We start from the raw sequence: 23,752 nt of genomic DNA on the forward strand, positions 1-23,752 counted from the left end.
AGAACTGGTCACTGTACAATCTAAATAGTAGATACGATGCGGCTAAACGTAGGCCGCCTTATTGAAGAATGTATCGCAATGACAATCCGGCTAATCGTCGAATTGCCGCATTTCAAAACGCCCCTGTTTTGTAAAACTGCTAGCCGTAATGTAATACGGCGGATTATACGATCTGACTACGACACATACATCGTTATCGCGGGAGCAACAACGATTTGACAGTACTGAATGATTATGACAAATAAACAATAACAGAAGTGACACTCCTATCGAGAAAGAATAAAATACCTACTTTAAGACGGAAATACTGATATCAAAATTAATACATTGGTGACTTATTGTTCAAGTTGACAAATATGTAAGCATTTACATAGTTAAATATGAGTTATACCGGATATGGAGCCATCTTAGAGGTTTATATGTGTAGGCAGAGTATTCCGTTTTTACAAAATCAGATTTTCTGTTACTTGTGTTATTTGGCAGACTTGTTTTTGCTCCCGCGATAACGATAGTCTTGTCTGTATAGTGTACACTCACAGCACTTGGTGCGGCTGCAGCGCGGCCAGGTGCGCGGGGGAGGGGGGCACGTTGGGCGGCGCGGGGGGGAGCAGCGTCTGCGCGAGCCCCTCGAACCTGTCTGTATAGTGTACACTCACAGCACTTGGTGCGGCTGCAGCGCGGCCAGGTGCGCGGGGGAGGGGGGCACGTTGGGCGGCGCGGGGGGGAGCAGCGTCTGCGCGAGCCCCTCGAACCTGTCTGTATAGTGTACACTCACAGCACTTGGTGCGGCTGCAGCGCGGCCAGGTGCGCGGGGGAGGGGGGCACGTTGGGCGGCGCGGGGGGGAGCAGCGTCTGCGCGAGCCCCTCGAACCTGTCTGTATAGTGTACACTCACAGCACTTGGTGCGGCTGCAGCGCGGCCAGGTGCGCGGGGGAGGGGGGCACGTTGGGCGGCGCGGGGGGGAGCAGCGTCTGCGCGAGCCCCTCGAACCTGTCTGTATAGTGTACACTCACAGCACTTGGTGCGGCTGCAGCGCGGCCAGGTGCGCGGGGGAGGGGGGCACGTTGGGCGGCGCGGGGGGGAGCAGCGTCTGCGCGAGCCCCTCGAACCTGTCTGTATAGTGTACACTCACAGCACTTGGTGCGGCTGCAGCGCGGCCAGGTGCGCGGGGGAGGGGGGCACGTTGGGCGGCGCGGGGGGGAGCAGCGTCTGCGCGAGCCCCTCGAACCTGTCTGTATAGTGTACACTCACAGCACTTGGTGCGGCTGCAGCGCGGCCAGGTGCGCGGGGGAGGGGGGCACGTTGGGCGGCGCGGGGGGGAGCAGCGTCTGCGCGAGCCCCTCGAACCTGTCTGTATAGTGTACACTCACAGCACTTGGTGCGGCTGCAGCGCGGCCAGGTGCGCGGGGGAGGGGGGCACGTTGGGCGGCGCGGGGGGGAGCAGCGTCTGCGCGAGCCCCTCGAACCTGTCTGTATAGTGTACACTCACAGCACTTGGTGCGGCTGCAGCGCGGCCAGGTGCGCGGGGGAGGGGGGCACGTTGGGCGGCGCGGGGGGGAGCAGCGTCTGCGCGAGCCCCTCGAACCTGTCTGTATAGTGTACACTCACAGCACTTGGTGCGGCTGCAGCGCGGCCAGGTGCGCGGGGGAGGGGGGCACGTTGGGCGGCGCGGGGGGGAGCAGCGTCTGCGCGAGCCCCTCGAACCTGTCTGTATAGTGTACACTCACAGCACTTGGTGCGGCTGCAGCGCGGCCAGGTGCGCGGGGGAGGGGGGCACGTTGGGCGGCGCGGGGGGGAGCAGCGTCTGCGCGAGCCCCTCGAACCTGTCTGTATAGTGTACACTCACAGCACTTGGTGCGGCTGCAGCGCGGCCAGGTGCGCGGGGGAGGGGGGCACGTTGGGCGGCGCGGGGGGGAGCAGCGTCTGCGCGAGCCCCTCGAACCTGCCCCCGGCCTCGAACCCGTTCTGCTGCAACCAGGGAACCACTTAGTACACTTATAACCTGGGTTTTATAAGCCTGAACAGGGCAGGAATAGTAATGTACTAATGTAGGAATAGTAATGATGTATTACACCGGGTACGAAATAAATATTCGGTTTAAAGATCTTTATTTCTCATAAGAATAACAATTATTCACTTACATGAGAAAAATACAACAATCAGTTACAAAATTAAAATTAGTGAGCAAACTTATAAATATGATAGTGCCGCGCTAGTATAACGTATATATATATATAAGTATGTACGTAGTAAAAATACAATCTATTTGTTTGCGCCACGTATTAAATACTTAACCTATGAATTCTGACCTCCTTGTCGGGTTTTCAATATAGACGGCAAGGCGATAATAAAAAGAAAAAAAAATGTCACATGTCACATCAATACATGTAAAATAAAACTCGATTCGATATATTGTGTGTTGAAGAAAATGAAACCAAAGGGATCCCTATAATTAAGTATACATACAACAAAATAAAGTGCCGCCGAATCAGTGGAGACTGGAGACTCTATAAGGAGGAAAACGCAGAACCAGTGCATGTAAGTTTTTCCGCATCCCCATTTTTTGGCCTTTGAACCGGTTTCCAAATTTACCTTTAAAAATATTACATAATAACCTTGTTGCTCACTGAATCGCGTAGGTACAAAATATAATTTCGGATTTCCTTTCGGTTTCTTAATTTTCAAAAAAATGTTCCCGTCATAATTCTATTTCAAAGTACGGTCAGTAAATTAATTTATTCTTATTGTCTGTTATTTTTATTTCATATTTCATTTACGCGTAGCGTGTGGGATTATTCATCACGCTACCTTATAAATGCGTTACAAATAAATTTCGTATTTTGTAACTGTCATATTGTGACATAATTTTCACGGAACATTTTTGCACACCATATTCGTTAAGTATATAATTTCAGTGTATTTTAAGTTACTAAATACACTCTACTAAACTGAAAGCTACGGGTAAATTATTCCTAAAAGCCTCAGTTTTTCATAAACTGTAATTAACCTATTGCGAAGGTTACACTTGTATTAAGGTATTATACAAGCGTAACGTTCGTATTTACTTCATTTTCCTTCGACTTGCATTAAGGTATTATACAAGTTGAATATAATTTATAATTATTTGTGCATCTTAGCACAAATTGTTCATATTTTTTCGTGCTGTCATAGTAATAACTAGGTAACCATGGCAACGCGACTTAAGCTCGCGGAAGCAAAACGTGCTCAATGTTTCATGCGTTTACAAAATATTTATGACATGATTCCAAAGTTAAGCAGTGACAAGAAGGCTTTCTCGCAGTTCATCGCGCAAGCTCGATTGGTCGATCAACTGAGAAAAGAATTTATAGAGTTGATGGATGAAGTCAATCTTCTGAACTTGGAGTTGGACCCGGAGTACATCGTCAACTACAACGCAATGAATGCGTTTGAAGATCTCTACTGCGTAATCAAATGTCAAATTTCAAAAATTGATGCACCTGCTCCGAGCCCTTCGACATCCAGGGATTCGAGCCATTCATGTAAGGACGACTCCATTAAAATCCCTCGGATTGAACTTCCTTCTTTCGATGGAGATATTCAAAACTTCCCATTCTTCTATGAAACATTTAAGCGTGTCATACATGAGAATAAAAAACTTACGGATTCTGAGCGTGTTCATTATTTGTTTAGTCATTTGACAGGAAAGGCAAAGTCGATCTGTGCGGGAGTTATACCTGCCGCAGAAAATTACAACACAGTTTGGGAAGCATTGATCGCGAAATATGATGATAAACGCGCATTAGCTACGTCTTATTTAAACCAGCTGTTTTCGATGAAACCTGTCAACATCAACGGTCCTTCGGCATCTAATTTAGAAAAAATAATTGATTCGTTTGCTGCTACTATTTCAGCAATAAGACAACTCAAGCTCGAAAACTTAAGTGACTTTATTTTCATTCACCTGGGTCTTAAGTTATTAGATTCAGATACCACAAAGAATTTCGAGATGTCTATTCGGAATTCTTCTACAATGCCTACATATGACGAATTCATTTGTTTCGTTAGGGAACAAGTGAAGATTTTATATCGGACATCGCAACGAACGCCAACTAAGGCTGAAAGCGGCTCCGCTGCCAACACTAGCAGCGTGCGAGCTCCCCTCCCTCGCACGCCCCAAGCGTATGTTAGCACGCAAGGGCATGACAACGGAAGTTCATGTGCTATGTGCAAGAGTAATGATCACTCGCAACTTTATAATTGCAATAATTTCATGAAACTCACGCCTAACGAAAAATTTAATTTCGTTAAGGAAACTCACGCGTGCACTAATTGTCTGAACACGCATCATACTGCATCGAAATGTTCCTCGAAGAAAACTTGTCGTAAATGTAAAGGCAAACATCATACAACGTTACACTTCGAAAACTCAAAACCTGCAATGAATAACAACGAGTCCAAGTCTTCATCTAAGGATGATAGTGAAGCTAGCACAAGTTCATCCGTAAAGGACAACGGTGCCTCTGTATGTACTCATTCGGCATCGGGACAGACTACATCACCCTTGACGGAAATTCTCGCCACTGCTCAGGTACTCGCTAGTGGGCGTAACGGCAAGGACAAGGTTTTGAGATGTCTGCTGGATCCAGGATCACAGAAACATTACGTTACATTGAAGTGCTGCAAGAATTTAGGTCTTCCTGTACACAGCAGCCCAGTGACGTCAATAAATGGATTAGGTGGAACAACGATAACACAACCCATCCGAGGAAATGTCAACTTAACATTTAGGTCAAGATATGATCCTAAACATCAATATACTATCGAAGCGCTTGTTTTAGATGAGATCACGCCTGATTTACCGACCTGTCATATTGATCAATCTGCAACTGATCTGTTTGATAATTTACATCTAGCAGATGACTCTTGGGCGATTCCAGGTGAAATTGACGTACTTCTTGGTGTTAAGTTATTCACCAAATTGTTAATGTCAGATAAAATTGAAAACGAGCCTGGTTTGCCTGACGCTTTAGAAACTACACTGGGGTACATCATACTAGGCGATGCTCCCGCAGTTAACGCTTCCTACTCAGCAGCTGGGTATTTTACTTCGGTTGATGTCGGAAATTTAATGCAAAAATTCTGGGAAATTGAAGATTTGGATGGAGGAGTGATTCATAGTCCAGACGAGAAAAAAGCTGAAGATATTTTCAAGAATACAATCAATCGTTTGGAAGACGGACGTTATGAAGTAGCACTTCCGTTTAAATTGGACCCAAGCAATTTAGGCGATTCTTACAAGACTGCTGAACGCAGATTTTTAGCGCTTGAAAGAAAATTCGTCAAGCAACCTGAATTAAAACCAGCTTATGATGAAGTTATCCGTGAACATATTGATAAAAAATATTTATCTGAGGTTCCAAATGATAAGTCAAATGATGCTTATCACATACCCCACCACGCAATTGTCAAAATTGACAGAATAACCACAAAGGTTAGAATTGTGCTGGACGCTAGTGCACAGACCACAAGCGGTTTATCGTTAAATGACATACTTCACGCAGGACCAAGTCTTCAAGCTGACTTGTTCTGCATTCTCCTAAACTTACGATTGTTTGGTATTGCTATCACGTCTGATGTACGTCAAATGTATCTGTGTATTGACGTACGGGGGGAGGATCGTCCTTATCAGCGTATACTTTATAGGTTTAATCCTGAAGAAACTATAAAGGTATTTCAGTATAATAGGGTAGCCTTCGGTCTACGTAGCAGTCCTTTTCTGGCACTGCGAACTGTTAAACAGTTAGTAGCTGATGAAGGTGATAAATACCCACTCGCAAAGGAAATTGCATCTCGTGATATTTATATGGATGATGTAGCCAGTTCCGTTATTGATGAAGACCAAGCTATGCAAGCGACTAAACAACTGCTGGATTTGTTCTTGAAAGGTGGATTCCAACTGGCAAAGTGGTCGTCAAATTCTGCAGCTGTTCTGAAAGAAATACCGAAAGGACTACATTTATCCCAAAGTGTCACCTTCGACGATGATACAACGTTGAAGATTTTAGGTCTGCGTTGGTATCCTGGTGAAGATGTATTCAAGTTCCAGGTTAGTCCCGACGATCGACCGTGTAGTAAAAGAAACATTCTTTCATCGGTAGCTCGACTATTCGATGTTCTGGGCCTAGTTGCCCCTGTAATTGTGTTCGCTAAGCTTCTAATAAAGGAGTTATGGCTTTTGAAAATTGATTGGGACGAATTGCCGCCTGATCATATTGTACGCCAATGGCAACAGTTCCAAGGTGAACTACCGCTACTATCTAACATTAGCATTCCCAGACATATTGGTGTCATTGAAAACTGTTCATTAACTATAGTCGGCTTTTCAGATGCTAGTGAAAGAGCTTATGGTGGAGTGGTTTATGCCTACGTCACTTTTCCTAATGATGACCGAGGTGTCATTAATTTAATTTGCGCTAAATCTAAGATAGCGCCCGTGAAGGTTGTCAGCCTAGCAAGACTGGAATTATGCGCAGCATTGCTATTGTCACAACTTATAAAAAGGGTGGTTGATACCTACTCAACCAGATACCCAATCGACTCTGTGTTGGCCTTCTCCGATTCAACAGTGACACTTTGTTGGATTCATTCGTCGCCTCATCGATGGCAAACTTTTGTGGCCAATCGAATTACCAAGATCCAAGATAACTTATCAAGCGATCATTTTTATCATATTAAGGGAACAGAAAATCCAAGCGACTGCCTGTCTAGAGGCTTAACTCCAGCTCAACTGGTGATCCATCCTCTATGGCTATCAGGCCCTCCATGGATGAAACTCCCGAAAAACGAATGGCCGATTCAGGCGTTTATACCAGACGAAGTCAACGTTCCTGAAGAAAAAACGGTTTCTTTAGTGACTTGTGACAATTCGAACGACAACTTAATTTATGATTTGTCTAAACGGTTCTCGTCATGGGTTAAATATGTACGCACAGTTGCCTATATCTTAAAATTTATAAAACGATTACCTAAAGGCCCTATTAGTGCTGATGACTTAACAGCAGCCGAATTAGAAATCGTACGAGCTCTACAAAGAGTTTATTTCAGTCAACATATTTTAGATATGACCCTGAAAAAAGGGTTTACAAAAGCTTTAGCAAGCCTGAAGCCATTTATTCAAGATGGAATCCTTCGCATCGGAGGACGTCTCAGTAATTCTGATGAAGATTACGATTATAAACATCCTTTGTTATTGCCACGTCGTGATCACATCATTAACCTACTGATCGATTATTATCATCGACACCATTTACATGCAGGACCTGAAACTCTTATATCTATTATACGACATCGATTCTGGATCATAGCAGCTCGATGTATTATTCGTCATCGCATTCATTTATGCAATTACTGCTTCCGGACCAAGCCAAAGGCTAACTCCCCAATGATGGCAGATTTACCAGCGTGCAGGGTAAATCAAGTTGAGAAAGCCTTTATACATACTGGCTGTGATTACGCTGGTCCGTTGTATTGTACACCTGTTCGACGAAGAGGCGTGAAGAGTCAAAAGGTTTATTTGTGCTTATTCACATGTCTCACAACGCGAGCAATTCATTTAGAACTTGCAACTGACTTAAGTACAGCAAGCTTTATGTCAGCATTTAAGCGGTTTTTATCCAGACGTGGTCCTGTAAAATATATGTACAGCGATAACGGAACCAACTTCCAGGGAGCCAATACATATTTGCAAGAACTTCATAATTTCCTTGCGAATGAGTATCGAGACGCTTGGGAAACTGAACTATCAGCCAATAAAATAATTTGGCGATTTATTCCCCCCAGTGCTCCACATTTTGGAGGATGTTGGGAAAGTAACGTTAAATGCGTCAAATCACATTTGTTTCGTACGATAGGTAAACAAATCTTGTCATTTCAGGAATTAATGACAATTCTATGTGAAATTGAGGCTTTATTAAATTCTAGACCGCTATCCGTGTTAAGCTCTGATCCAGCTGAACCTTCCGCATTGACGCCAGCTCATTTTCTTAATGTTACTCCATTGAAATATATTCCAGCTGCGTCTGTTGCGGAGGTAACATCTGATCATCTTTTGCAAAGATATCAATTATTAGATCGCTTAACGCAATCATTTTGGAAGAGGTGGCGCGATGAGTATTTGCACACGTTGCAAACCAGACAAAAATGGAATACTCCTTCTCAGCCTATTAAGGAAGGAACTGTTGTAGTCATCCTTCAAGATAATGTTATGCCTCTACATTGGCCGTTAGGTCTTATAACTCAACTCTTTCCAGGCAAGGACGGTATTGCCAGAGTTGCTTTGGTTAAAACAAAATCAGGCACACTTAAAAGACCTTTGGTCAAATTATGTCCTTTGCCTTCTCAATAATATAATTTCATATTTCTATTAGTATTTAGTTATCTCTCTCAAGTTATGGAGGCTTCATATGTTTATGTCAATTTAGTTTTCTCTGAGCAATAAGGATGCTATTATGTAGTAAATGATTTATTTTAAATAACTTTTTGAAAGCTATTCCTTTCAAGGCCGGGGGAATGTTTGCGCCACGTATTAAATACTTAACCTATGAATTCTGACCTCCTTGTCGGGTTTTCAATATAGACGGCAAGGCGATAATAAAAAGAAAAAAAAATGTCACATGTCACATCAATACATGTAAAATAAAACTCGATTCGATATATTGTGTGTTGAAGAAAATGAAACCAAAGGGATCCCTATAATTAAGTATACATACAACAAAATAAAGTGCCGCCGAATCAGTGGAGACTGGAGACTCTATAAGGAGGAAAACGCAGAACCAGTGCATGTAAGTTTTTCCGCATCCCCACTATTTATACCTAACAAAAGCGGTGTGTGTCAGGTAGAAACAAAACATGCAAACAAGTTTGATAGAAGTGTGGTTGCTAGGAGCGCATCGCGCTGTGCGGTAAGTACGCAGGTACACGTAACGTACTAGCAGTAGATAAGACAACCAGTATTGCGCCGATGTAAAGAGCATGGAAGTGGCTAAATAAGTGCATGCATTCAACTACGCTCGGGCTTTGGGAAAATTTATTTTTATAGGTAGTATTTTTTTATTTTTTTATTTGTTTATGTACTATTTGCACCTTGGTTAAATAAGTTTTTATATTTTTTAATTTACTTATACAGTATTAGTTTTGTTTTAATGAGTTTTCCAGGCTTCATTATGCTTCTCGCGTTTGCGTAAAGAAAATTACTCTTTATTTGTTGCAATATTATCATAACTGGTGGTAAATTGGTAAGTATTTTCCCTTGCGAGACGCTGATCTGTCAGTTTTTTGCTGGCATTTCGATTATTTTAGGAGTACCTTTATGGTATTTTATTGTTATGTTTAGCTCGCCACCTGCGATTCTGTCTTCTAATTCCTTCTTTAGATTGTTAAAATGGCTCTGCTGCTGAGGAGTTTTATCAGAGTATATGCTGATATTCGAGTCGGTCCTGTTTTTGTTGTTGCTGAGGATTGCTTTTGCATCTTCTTTGGAATGGAGACGTACTTTCAACATTCTGGTTTTGTTGGCCTTGGGCTTGCCTAATCTATGTGTTTGCAGAGGAACACGACATGCAGGTGATATTTTTCTTATAATTTTTAGAGCTTCTTCCATATCATGTGCCTGTCGTTCTTCGGGGTCAGGAAGGTCCGATTCTGTGATTCCATTTATTATGATATTACACGCTCTCACTTGGCGTTCCTGAATTTCAGCAATTAGGTTTTCTGGTGAGATGATACTTGTGCATGCGTTGGTTGTGGATTCTTTTTTAAGCTGGGTTACTTCAGATTCTATCGAGTCGATCCTTTTCTCGGTCTCTGTACTAAGCGACACAAGGTTCTCAATGCGAGATTTGATGCCATTGTGTTCTGAGGTTAATTGATCCATGGTTGATTTTAAGCTTTTCATTTCATCCTTGATTGTGGTAAGGTCGTTGGATATTTTGCTAATGGATTCCGTTTGTTTCTCAGTGGTTATTTTTGAACATTTCATAAGTGCCATCATTTCCTCTAGTTGCGTTCTGATCTCAGACATTTCATTAAGTAACTCGGCGTTATTGTTGTCGTTATGCTTTCTTTTGCTATTGCGAAGCATTACCTTCCGATCCTCCTTTGTATCGGGCGAAAGTTCCGACGTTGACGCGCGGTGTAGATTTGTTTGTGAACCGCCGATGTCACTTCCAGTTGGTGAGTCTTCCAAAGGCATGTTGATCTGTGTTCAACGCTAGTGTAATTGCGTAAATGCAGCGGATTAGTGTAAATGAGCGGGTTAAAAAATATGAGGCCGTCTCGTTTACCCGAGGGGGTGAGGAGCTGTTACCGCGGGACTCCGCTACCACTTAGAAATATTTGGCGTAATAGCCCACAAATCAAACAATCAAAATTGACACTTTTTGTTGTACGACTTATGATTATATTAGTGTAACGATGATTTAAATAATTTAATACAATTTTGCGACACGTCTGCTCTGGTCGCTCACTTTTGCAAACTTAAATATTATAGGACTTATTACACAAATTGACTAAGCCCCACGGTAAGCTCAAGAAAGCTTGTGTTGTGGGTACTCAGACAACGATATATATAATATACAAATACTTAAATACATAGAAAACAACCATGACTCAGGAACAAATATCTGTGCTCATCGCACAAATAAATGCCCTTACTGGGATTCGAACCCAGGACCGCGGCTTCACTACCCACTAGGCCAGACCGGTCGTCAAATCCCACAGACTTCGCCGATTCACAGCCATATTCGAACTAAGATACGTCAAATACTAGAGATTGAAACGATGTGGATTGGATATGTCAGTGTCAAACAAGTGTCAAAAATGACGCGTTTGTTTGAAGAAACGTCACTTTTGACACTTGTTTGACACTGACATATCCATTCCATATTGTTTCAATCTCTAGTATTTGACGTATCTTAAAGTTCGAATATGGCCGTCAGTCACCTATTAACCTTTTCGACGCCGTGTCAAACACAAAAGCTGTCACGCTGACGCCACGTCACCAAAGCGTCAAAACTGAAATTGAACTTTATGCATATGCACCAGGGATGTTGCGGATACCGATTTTTTGACATCCGCGGAAGCGGATGCGGATTTTCAAAACGGGTGTCAAGATAGATACATAAAAAACGTCAAATATTACATTTTAGTAATTTTTATTTCAAAAAACCGGCCAAGTGCAAGTCGGACTCGCGTTCCAAAGGTTCCGTACATTAAGTCCCACTCACGCTTGACTGCTCATTTCTAATAGGTTTTTTTGGCTAATGACTAAATTACCTAGCAGTCTAGCACTTACGCCGATGCTAAGACGTTCCTGTACCGACCTGTTCCACATCCGCATCCGCATTAAATCCGCATCGATTTTATGCGGATGCGGATGTTGATAATAATGCGGAAGTTCCGCGGTTGCGGATGCTGATGCGGATATTCGCAACATCCCTGATATGCACGTAGGTATATGTTGCTCTGTGATATGTGACCGATTAATCGGTCTTTGGCGTTGAACCTACGGTGCGGATATATCGGTCATTGGCGTCCAAAAGGTTAAGAATGAGAGAAGACCGGGTTGCTAAGAGGTCGTACCTGGGAAGACCGACCGGTTGGTTGGTCCAGATACCGCTGGGGAGACAGTGTGGAAGCGGATCTGCGTCAGCTTCAAGCCGATAATTGGCAGGAAACGGCGCAAGAACGGGAAAAATGGTGTGCTCTCGTCTCGGAGGCCAAAACGCGGGTCATTGAGCCATATTAGTTAGGGTACCTAGTTTATCTTACCGGGATCATGATAGTGGGACGTAGAGGCACGATAGAGGGTTGCATCGGGTAGTATTGCACCGGTAGTGTATCTTACCGGGATCATGATGGTCGGACGTAAAGGCTGAATAGAGGGTTGCATCGGGTAGTACGGGTAGTACTGCACCGGGTAGCCGATGTAGCCGGGGTAGCCGGCTGCCGCTGCGTACATCGCCGCTGCCGGGCTATACATTTGCTGCAAAAAAAGGTTAAGTCAACTAGGTACAGTCGACGTCAAATATATGTTTACACTTTTGCTCCTTACTCCTTTGTAATAAGGCGAAAAATGTAGCCATATCTTTCGTTGATTGTACGTGTACAGTCACCAGCAAAAATATATGACTGGGCAGCCGTGCAAAAATATCTGATGCTCCATTGGAGGCATAAGTATATGACGACACTACCTCAGTAAAAATATGTGATGCTTTGTGGCCGGCAAAAATATCGTTAGTCTGTATCCGCATAAATATCGTATCGGGTCGCTTAAAAATATTTGACGACTCATAAAAATCAAAATTATGTGATTGAGCTCATCTGGCATAAATATCTCTCCACTGTGAACGCAAATACATCGGATGGCAGACGGACCATATATTTATGCTGGTGACTGTACGTTCACGTTCCTAAATTGTGCAAGGCCATATAAATAAGTTACTAAGATTACAAAAAACGACCTATTTACAACATTCCATCCGCCATTCTCTGCAAGTTACGTAACTGCCAATTACCAAGTGTAACTAATTTGTAATAGCTTACGTGAAAGTACCTTTATCTGACAGCGTCACGGCTATTCCATAGGCTAACAACTAGGGCACGAAAACATAAAAGCCAATACAAATTTACTAACACTGATTAAAACTTTCACGATTTTTACACATTATTAAATTGTACAACGGGACTTAATCGCGTTAGATACGCGATTAAGTCCCGTTGTACAATTTAACAAACTTACTATATAATAGAATTAATCACTAGCAGGGGCCCCGTTTCTCAAAAGCTTGTAACTTGTAATACAAGCGGATATCACTTTTGACAGCTTTTGTTAGAAAGGGACTTCCACTTGTATTACAAGTTATAAGTTTTTGAGAAACGGGCCCCAGGTCGTTTTTGCACTTTTTGCCACCAATAGAGAAATCGGAAAACATTTTGATCCTTCTTGAATCGTTACTCGACTACTCGTTAAGCATCAGGCCGATTCTCCACATATTAAAATTTAATACCAATTATCAAGAATATAAAATGGACATAACGAGAATCTAGCTATAGCTATATAAAACTCGGTTAATTTATAAAGACTACAGGGATAACTAACTCACAGGTATGAATTAAAGAAAGTAAAAAGGAATTTACTTTAGCGTATTATGGATATGTTGAGTGACAATGATGGTATGGTGTCATGTTTTGGGGAAGCTGTTGGACGATGGTTACCGGCAGCTGCTGGGTGAGAGCTGGGATCTGATGGTGTTGCAGCTGGTCATAGGGGGGCGGGGCGTACACGGCGCCCCCAGCGCCTGCCCCCGCCCCGCCGAAGGTCACGCCGTACGGAGAGCCTCCAGCCACTGCCGACAATTCTTCCGTTTAAATATGCAATGTGCTTTAAGGGGAAAAGCCCTAAATATTATAAGGGGAATAGCCCTAGAATCCTATAAGAAATGTGCAGTCAAGCGTGAGTCGGACTAATGGAACCCTTGGAACGCGAGTCCGACTCGCACTTGGCCGGTTTTTTAAGGAATCATTTCCGGCAAACAGTTTACTCACGCCCACTTGTGCGTTGGAAGTTATGCCATTATGAGGTCTAAATCGGTAACTTAAACATGAAGCGTGGAGATTCCGTTTACCACTACAGTTTACGCACGCTCCCTACCTCCATACTGCGGCGCGGCGTGCTGTGGCGGTGCCGGCAGGAAGGGCCCCTGCGGCGGCTGCGGCTGCGGGTACGCGCCCAGCGGCGGCGTTACTGCAACAACGACTCCGTCACGCGGCCGTCACGACACCCGACCGCGACCGCCCACCAACACGCATCCTGGGGTTGCTCGCAGACCCATCGGCAACCGGGCGAATTCGTAATGGCCGATCAGTTTATAGATGAAGGCAGATTTCATTCTTGATAGTTCTTTTACACGTTGTTTCTTTCTTTGTATTCAGTGCTTAGATCTAGATAAGACTAAACGATAAGAGACAATCAACGTGTTATGGAATCTTAAGCGCCCCTTGCCCAATGGGTATGCAAAACTCATTGCCAAATGCAATTTGTAAATTAATGACCAGATACGTGTTGCGGGTACCGACGCCTGTCATACTGCCTGTGTTGAAGTTTACAGTGGTTGGCAGAATTATTGAGGATGTTTCTTACTAGAGATCACGATTAAAACTTGCTTCGAAAACAGTTTTGGTTTATAAATCACATTGAAGAAGGTCAAATGTCAATGATTCTCCAAAGGCAGGCATGTAAAATATTAGTTCGGAAGTTGTTGAGAAACAAGTTTTAGTCGCGTGTTATCAGGCATTATTGTGATGCAGTACATTGGAAGCCTTTAGACAACAAGACGCGGACAAATCTCACTTTTAAATTAAACAAGCCATTGTAAACAAACTTCAGTATCAAGAGTTCAAGGTTACTGTCAGAACCCAGGCATTTATATAAAACAACGATAATAAGATTCAATACTGACATCATATGTCACTTGGCACCGAAGGGTGAGAGTTATTCGCGTTGAAAAATGTCAGGTCCATGTACAGGTCTCTATAAGAAAGATCCTCTCTCGGCGTCCCGGTCGCGATTGCGGGTAGTTCTCGCGCCAAAGCGCGCCAAAACCCAAGCCCGAGCATTCACGCTTGACGCCGCCGTGTGGCCATGATAAAATTGTGCACAAAATTTGGAATAATTGTATATTTTGAGGTAACAAGAAACGTAGTAATGGAACTGTAAATATTCGATAAAAAAAATGGTCCAGATTGTTTTTAGCGTGGCCTTAAAATGGACGTAAATAAACATACAACTATGAAAAGTCAAAGTACTAGTAACAACTATCAAGTTCAAGGTGTTTGTCATTTCCGTCCATTTCGCGCGTCACTGACGTCATAGTTAACGACAAGCGATGCCCATACAACGCAATACATAATATATATAACAGAATTTCTTCAAACCAAGTATACGTTTGAAGAAACTCATAGGTGATACTTCGGTGCAATTTATGTAAACTGTTCCGAAGAGTTTCAGCTCAACACGGGGTGCTGAACAACCGTTTTTTATTTACAATGCATTCCTTAAACGATCACACTGGTTGAAATTTTAATTACCAGCCATACTCTGCGCAGTGAGATTATAGGTCTAAAAATTTAGCTGTTTCATATATTCCGGCTGATGTGATGCTGCTGAATTGCTGATTTCTATGGGACTGCCAAAATCTTTTTCGCGATGTTGCCTTTGGTCCCATAATAAAAGATGTTCAGTCTGACCTATAAAGTCACTACGCAGAGTATGGCTAGTGATTAAAATTTCACCCTATAGGTATGCCGTTCGCCGTTCGGTAATTCCGTTTCTGAAGATACTACGTAAAACTGATGAATATGAAGTTTTAACAGACGGAAGCATGAATGGTGTAGTATCAGGTGACATATTTAAAGTAAAAAGCCTGGTTTTTAACGAAGTTATATCAGAAACTCGTACGAACAGCGTACCGAGCTGAATGTACTCGAAATCAGATATATTGGAGCGGTCAAGGTGCTCAATAATATCTGAACAAGCACTTTAACGCCTTGATAATATAGGCTTTGTTCAGATATTTTGGAACACCTTGGCATCGACGATATATTTGATGGCGACTATACAATCAGAAGGTTAAATCAAGCTGAGTGCAGATATAACGAGTGTGATCATTTTAGTCAAAAGGTCTTAAATAACAAAAAAAAAAACAATCACACAGTAAAGAACCTTTAAGAAAAGACATTATTATATTATTTCTATTCAATTTCGACTCTGAACTTTGGATAAAATATATTAAATATGGTATATTTTTATGTAAAATTCAGAGTAAAGATGACCGGTAAAATGACGGTCGAACGTGAATACATGTTGTGAACATTCCTTGAAAAAACATATTTATATCTAACCAAGTAGCTAATGATCGAAATATAGTACCAAGATTTCTTGTTCAAAAAGTTCATATCAATATTTACTCATACAGTTTGCTGTTCGAACTATAAAAGCGATGCGAAAAAAGCGAAAAACTTATGATGGGTGCACTGAAGGACAAAGACATGCGAGAAACATAACGATTACTAAACGAAAAACATGCTTCTACCTGTCTAGTCTAACGATAACGAAACTAAATCAAAAACTCAACACAAGCCTTACACTGCAAAATATTCCAACATGTCTACAACTGCTAAACAGCAAAATTTTTCTATTACTTTTACGGTCACAAAAATCCTGGTAATACCCCTTGAACATAAATCTATCTTACCACTACGTTTAAATATTTCATACGTGACAACAATTATGAAAGGGGACTTAGGGAGCGGCAAGTGTTCAGATAATTTTGACCTCTCGCCTGTTTAGCTTCATTTGCTTCTGATTGTATCTTACTTATAAAGAAATTCCCTTTCATTATTTTGTCGATCGTATGACATACTTAAAACATCTCAATATTAAGCTTAACTTTTAAGTACCGCAGCAAGCAAGAATATAACGTTAGATTTAACGCTAACCCACAAAAGATAATTATAACCAGCGTTTATGTATGTATTAAACACTTAATTATAATGTCTAATTATGCGGCCAGACAAATTTAACGTTATATCTTTCAGGGAAAAGACACGAATTAGAAAGGACTCTAAACCCTAAATCCGGTACCCTGGAAAAGACAATGTTATGACTAAAAAAAGTGGATCCTAGAAAAAGGTGTAAAAGTTATGTTAGGTGGGATAAACGTGGGTCTCTGGCATTCTTCCCTGTCCTTCTAAAGCTCGGTTAAGCATGCAGTCTGTGGCAGATACATCGCCATAGACAAAATACATGGAGATCATAAACATCTGTCACATTGCCAAGTGGGAAACGGAAGTTATGTTTCAAGGTAATTCTCCAAAATAATACTTTTTTTTTAATCTGACGTTATTACTATTGCATATTTTAATTATATAAGACTTAAATTCTTGTCTGTGTTTGATAAGCGTATGACCGAATTGTTTGTATATTTTTTAGAGAACAGTTTTTTTCTGGTCTATATAGCACAAACGAGGTTTAAACCCACGATTTTTCAACACCACATGTATTATATGAAAGGTTAAACCCTAATAAGGGTATCTCGAAGCTAAATGAAAAAATTGCAAAGACTTGTCTCAAAAACTCCATCGAATTGAGATAAAGTATCACGTTTTAACGAAAAGGGCCTAATAAATCGACCTCGCATGTTAAACATGTACTATAGAAAAAGTGCAAGTACATAGACATCTGCTTGTCATGCAAGGCCGGGCTCTTCATATTTATGCAAATTGAAGTAAAGTGCTTACAGGCTATAAGGAAATTATGCTTATGTTCATGCTATTCAACGATAGGGCATGTTTTATGGGGAAGTTAAATTAAATTATTTCACACTTTATAAAATGTTTTAATCGTCCGATCCCTTATTATAGCTTTAAGTTACGAATCGATAAAATTTAGTTAGATTAACTATTTAACTTGTCAAATAAGTAATGAAAACAATATTACTGTTGTTTTTCTCTAGAATCCAATGGAGAATTACCATCAACATTTCTTTAGGACCTGGAAGGTCTAAGACTAAGACTTTAAATTGGCGACTTCCCTTACAGAACGTAATGAATATTTATCTACAATTGTGTAGGTATATTTATAATCTTCATGCATCCCCTTATCCTATTCACACACACTAACACTGTGACATTCCTGATAATGACAACCAACTGCATGACCGCTACAGCTTTCAACTGATAAAAAAAATAATTGAAACTTTTTTTAATCCAGCGTTTAATCATTTAACTTTTGTCTGTCAGAATTACTAGTCAACTTGAAGATTGAACTCGCGATTATTTTTTAATTTGGCAAGAAAAGGGATATAGACATAGGATATACGTTATGCCCTACTAATATGTTATGTTGTTATTAAACGGGAAACGTGAACGTTTTATTTATAAGGCTGTTTAGCCTCATTGCTATTCTCGGAATGCAGCCCCAGACTTCGGCATGTGATGCAAATCTGGTTTTATGTCAGTCCTTTGTGAGCAAACGCATGTTAATGTCTGATTATCTTATTGCGTGGGAGTGGGACCGGCGTGGTGACAAACTTTTTATTGTGGCATTAATTCAAGCCATATTATTATGTGATTGTGAAAAGGACTTCAGTTACAAGAAATATCTGGATGATTGTACAGTCAGCAGCAAAAGTTGCTAAGCGGGCGAGGTGTTCAAAATGACCTTGACACGCTCTTATTCTCTTAACAATAAAGTCGCGTCAAGATCATTTTGAACACCTCGCCCGCTTAGCAACTTCTGCTGCTGACTGTATATTAATTTTATGACCTCGTGCAACATTGAAGTGTTGAAATTAAATTCTCCTAAACCAATTTTATAGCTCTACCAAATCTATTCACCTGTCCTTTTGTATCTGTTTAACAAAAATAATATAGGGGCATAATGAAATGTATTAGTTTGGAAGAGATCGCTTTATACCAATGAGCAATTTCTAAAATTACCTCTTACCCTCTGTCTGCCACATTTGTTTTAAAGAACTACGTTTGTATTTTATTATAAGAAGAAGAATATATCTTTTAAGGCACAAAAGTTTGACGTGGAGCGGTCATAGCAAAGAACGCACATTACTCATAGTAACACGCATTCTTAAGTTGTTACTGTTACAATTCATCTGACATATACTAGAAACTGGCACAAAAATAGAACAATAAAGTTTTTGTGTCAGTTTTACCATCACCTTACTATAAAATAGTCACAAATGTGTATATAAACAACTCAGCCTTTTCTTTTTACGTTTTTTTTTATCTTTCAACTGTGTTGTTTATATTGTTAGTATAAACACACATTCTTATATTAAAGATGTGAACCCTACATTATTTGAAAACGTTCAAATAATGTTAAGTTCAAATCTCACTTAAACACAAAATCTTGAAATATAATTTTGTGCATAATTATGGAATCTCAAGATAGACATTAATTAATGTCGAATATCATTTTTTAATGATATTTTTTTATTGTATTTAGCTCAAAGCCATCTTTATTTAAAACCATTTTTTTTTCGCAATGATCATATATAATTATATTTTTTGTAAATTGTTCTATGTTGAACTAGGCATGCCATGTCTAGTTTTAATTTAACCATCTGCTTAAATGTAAAATAGTGTATGTCCCAGTAGACTAAACCTTAAAAAACGTGTTGGAAACCATCTTTGATTTATGCAAAATATCCTTAAGATTCCATAAGATCAAAACAAATAATGTGAAACTTGACGTCTTCACGTAATTACGAAAGAATGGAAAATGTTGACGTCACCACATCATTTGTCCCGATATTACCTATTACTAGCTTATGAATACTAAGTAAAAAACATAACTTAAAAAGATGACCAGTTATAAAATATAAAAGGACATCGTTCAGACAAAAAGACAAGATCAAATGTTTTTATTTAAATAATTATACAAGAAAAATATCGTATTGTCTTAATGTCTATTATTGGTGCAAAAACTCTAGCAACAGAATCTAATAATCATTGGCCATTTGTTAAATTAATGACTCAAAAAAATGGCCAATCATTATTTAAAAAAAAGTGTAAAAAAATAATGAAAAAATAAGCTGTGAAACTAAACGTGTATCGATAAAGAAAATTAAATAATAGCAAAAAACACTCAGAATTTATTAACAAATTACAACGAGATATATCCATTGTTGTTATTCGAATAGAACTAATGGATAACTCTCATACACAACTTATTTTTTTAGTTTTAGTGTTAACTAGAGCCTGTTCAAGTGTGTATGTATGTATCTGGAAGGACCTTTATGTTACACCATACATCTCAAGCCAAAGACATCTACTGTACAGCCAACCAATTAGCCTCGGTCCTTGGTCCTTCCAAGAGAAAAAAAAAACAAAAGTCAGTCTAAGCAAACTTTGCAGACTTGAGCAAAAAAAAGTGAAGAAGTGTCAGTACTCATTATAAACGTCATGTTCATAGAAAGTTGACATTAACCATGGTCGATGACATTGCCACAGTTTGGCGTTGCAAATTCCACGCAGAGACTGCAGAGTTAGCTACGTCCGACTGTATACTTGTATATTATGTATAACTACATCAATATACACAAACACTTGAAAAGGTATCAAAGGAAAACTCGTGGTGGGTTGATTGCTACTCATAACCATAACACTCGTAAATATAGCTACTAATATTACTAGCGACCCGCCCCGGCTTCGCACGGGTTAACAAATTATACATAAACCTTCCTCTTGAATCACTCTATCTATTAAAAAAAAAACTGCAACAAAATCCGTTGCGTAGTTATAAAGATCTAAGCATACAGACAGACAGACAGAAAAGCAACTTTGTTTTATACTATGTAGTGATTACCTAACTTGTTATATAAAAATACCTAAACTTAGAGTCTCTTGAGACAGATGGTGTCATCGTCATAAGTCATTCTATAAAAAGATCATAATAAAAACCCAAGTTAAGATGCTGTTATCTGTTTTTTTTTTCTTAGAAAATCGTCTGGACTCTTTGTCACTACTATTTTACGTTTTAATACCAACCGAGTCAAAGTCATATTTGTTCAAGTACACAGCAAAAATTCGTTATGGTGATAAAAATAAGTTGGGATGTCGTTATGCGCCTACCTCAGGCGTGTAAAACAAAACGGAAGGAATGGAAAGATTCGCACGCTTCCGGTAAGCTTCGGTAGCTCAGTTGGTTCAGTGGGCGCAGCATGGTTCCTTTTTTATCGCCTGTCACTATGTCCGTCACTTTCGCACTTACATACTTGTTAGAACAAGGCAGATATGGTGACAAGCGATAAAAATGCGACCGTGCTACCGCCGCAGAGCGATCACGTTTTCCGAAAAGGTCGCAAGTTCGAATCTTGCCCCAAGTGGTATTTTTTTTTAACTGCAAATCTTTTAAATCCTACTTATTTTCCTAATTATTTTTAAGTTAATGCATTTAATGTCATCTGTATGAAACTGAACTGTCATGATACCCATTATTGTGATATAGTCAGAGGTCGCCACCCACTTGCAAAAACAATCATTGCTATTCCGAATTCCACTGCCCACAGATTTACATATATAATGTGTACAACTTTATATTGTATTCTGCAAGTTCAATCTTAGGATTTGATGCATGAAGGATTTGGGGACTTCACATACACCTTCAAATTTCTTCGCAGATTAAAAACGTTAAAATTCATTGAAGTAGTATAATTCTAATTTAAGCTTAGAATAAATTTAAAAGAGGAAAAAAGAATTGCTGGTTATGGATGAGGTCTTGGTGGCTCAGATGGCAGAGCGCTGGAGTATCGATCCAGAGGACGTGAGTTCAAGCTTAATAGCATCGGTCGCAGACGTTTCTGCTTGTTAAAAATTAAATTCTAATTTAAAATAAATAAAATAAAAATAAACTCTATATAGCCGATCTAAAATACAGCAGCAATCAACCCATCACAGCGGTTACAATCAACACATACTGTCGTCCACTCGTTACGCACATCATATGTCTTCTATATGTCAAAAGGAAGAAATAAAATGTCTAGTGATCATTACATGGCAGTCCGGAGGCCGCGCCCGCGCCGAGTGTCCCGGAGCGCTGGGTCAAGTATCAACATGGGTTTAGAATGGGGGTCGCAATGGTGCCACCAATGGTTTTTGAAGGCCTTGGATTTGGGGCTTTCCATGAATGTATAAATCTTATATTACAAATGTTTAGGCTACCTTTTTTTATGATATAGGAAGCAAACAAGAAAATTACCATTGTCCATGAACAGCCTTACCTACTCTTAGGGATGTTTGGGACCCGTACGGGGAGATCCGGGTGTTTCTAAAAGTGTCCAGGTCAAACACGGTCACTTTTAGTACCATAGGTCTCCCAAAACAAAAATATATTTGTAATAATCATGTCCAGGGAAATTTACTTTCAAAGAAACATCCCACCATTTTAAGTTTATTGTCCAAAAACATTTGTAATACAATACTTGTACTGTTCGGAAAACAGCCCCCGGATAACATTTTAAGGTCCAAAACCTGAGTTTACTGGACAAGATTTAGGTTTGGGTATTGTAACTATCATAGAAACTTTAAAAAGTACTGTTTTAAAAAGACTATTTAAAACCGCTTTAATGTAAGGTGCATTGGGGTAAATCCGAAGACGGGGTAATTTTGAAAATAGCAAATATCTACTAAACTAGAAACACTTCATACTTTAGCACCACCTACGCCACTGCAACGCTTACATGGCATCTTGCGTACTGTTGCTACAGTAGAAAGTCTTTCTAGTTTAGTAGATATTTGCCATTTTCAAAATTACCCTGTCTTCGGATTTACCCCAATGCACTATATCTAAAAGTGCAACTTTAGATCATTCTATGTTATACATAAAAACAAAATGTGGATTTGCTTTGAAAAAATGTTTCATTTCAAATCAAGCAACAGTAAGTAACTTAGTGGCAAAAGCAAGGTTATGCCAAATCCTCAAATAAAAATAATTATCAAAATTAAATTCTTTTTGATACAACCAAAAAAATGTTAAGTTATTTTTGAACCATTGTGACCCCCTAGATTATTTAGGCTTGGAGGCTCATAACCGCTTACCAAGTCGGCTGGACAAGCCAAACCTGAGCATTCAACAATTAAAAAAAAAATATGTAGAAAGTAGGTTTAGAAAACCAAATTTCAATCTCTTATGTTAAATATAAGCTTATAATCATTGTGTGGCATTTGTAATACCATCAAGGCCGCATAAATAATGAGATATTGAACATAAATCAGGCACATTTAATGTTATTGTAAAAAAAATTGGAAAGAACAATGGATAGGTAGGTAACTGTAAAAAAAATTAATAGATTAATAGAGAAATATCTGCTATTTCCACTACTTTAATGTTAAAATATTACAAATATTTACATATTTGTAATATTCGACTTAGTTTTATAGGAATTCTGTACAGATTTAGGGAAATTTGCAAGTTAAAGTCGCAGTAAACTGTACTACGCCCTGGGCATGAAACTATAATTTCTGTCAATCTTTAGATATTTTACCAAAAAAATATCATCTCATATGGAAGATAGAAACGATTGTTATCAATGTAGGGTAAAATTATACTAAATTTAGACCATCAGTACTTCGTTTCCACATAAAAGAAAATCGGTGCGAGCAGTCAACCATCTTGGATTTTGGAAATATCGATCTACCGCAGCAGAAGTGCAAATACTTCACAATAGAACGATTAATACTTTATTACAATGAACAAATTCATGTTTCCAATAGATTACGAGACGCAGGAAGTATACATTTCCATCAAGGCCTCAATGGCGTTACATATGCCAACGCAAAGTAAAATAACAAATAATTCGTAATGAATAAAGTGCATAAATACCTTTTTTGTCTGCCATTTATTTAACTAACGATTGCGTATTAGTTATGATTAAGAAATAACAGTAAAACTACTTGAATAATAGGGATTTGCGAATAAAATAGTCAACGCAGTCACGGACAGTACGGTTCAACGATTATTTTTCGCAACGATTCAGAGGCGCTAGTGATGTGCCATTCACATCCGTAATCGATCGACTAAAGAGTTGTCATTGTCAAAAAAAAAAGGATGACGTTTAGTTGGGTGGCAAGGGCAAAGAATATAATTAAGGCAAGAGAGGAATTTATTTTAGTAACAAATTATTATATAAAAAATCCT

General features: G+C 39.8%; 1 protein-coding gene across 1 annotated transcript; it reads right to left on the reverse strand.

Moving 5' to 3' along the window:
- Positions 1–652: 652 nt before the first annotated feature.
- Positions 653–23,608, reverse strand: LOC134659095 (uncharacterized). Its single transcript, XM_063514702.1, has 10 exons — positions 23,438–23,608; positions 13,691–13,783; positions 13,255–13,385; positions 11,885–12,022; positions 1,847–1,968; positions 1,609–1,704; positions 1,371–1,466; positions 1,133–1,228; positions 895–990; positions 653–752 (listed from the first exon to the last, which is right to left on the reverse strand). The coding sequence occupies exons 1-10, from the start codon at positions 23,451–23,453 to the stop codon at positions 653–655; spliced, it is 984 nt and encodes a 327-aa protein (XP_063370772.1). The 5' UTR covers positions 23,454–23,608.
- Positions 23,609–23,752: the final 144 nt, after the last annotated feature.

Source organism: Cydia amplana, chromosome 24 (assembly GCF_948474715.1).
Source record: "Cydia amplana chromosome 24, ilCydAmpl1.1, whole genome shotgun sequence".
In the NCBI taxonomy this organism is placed as follows: Eukaryota; Metazoa; Arthropoda; class Insecta; order Lepidoptera; family Tortricidae; genus Cydia; species Cydia amplana.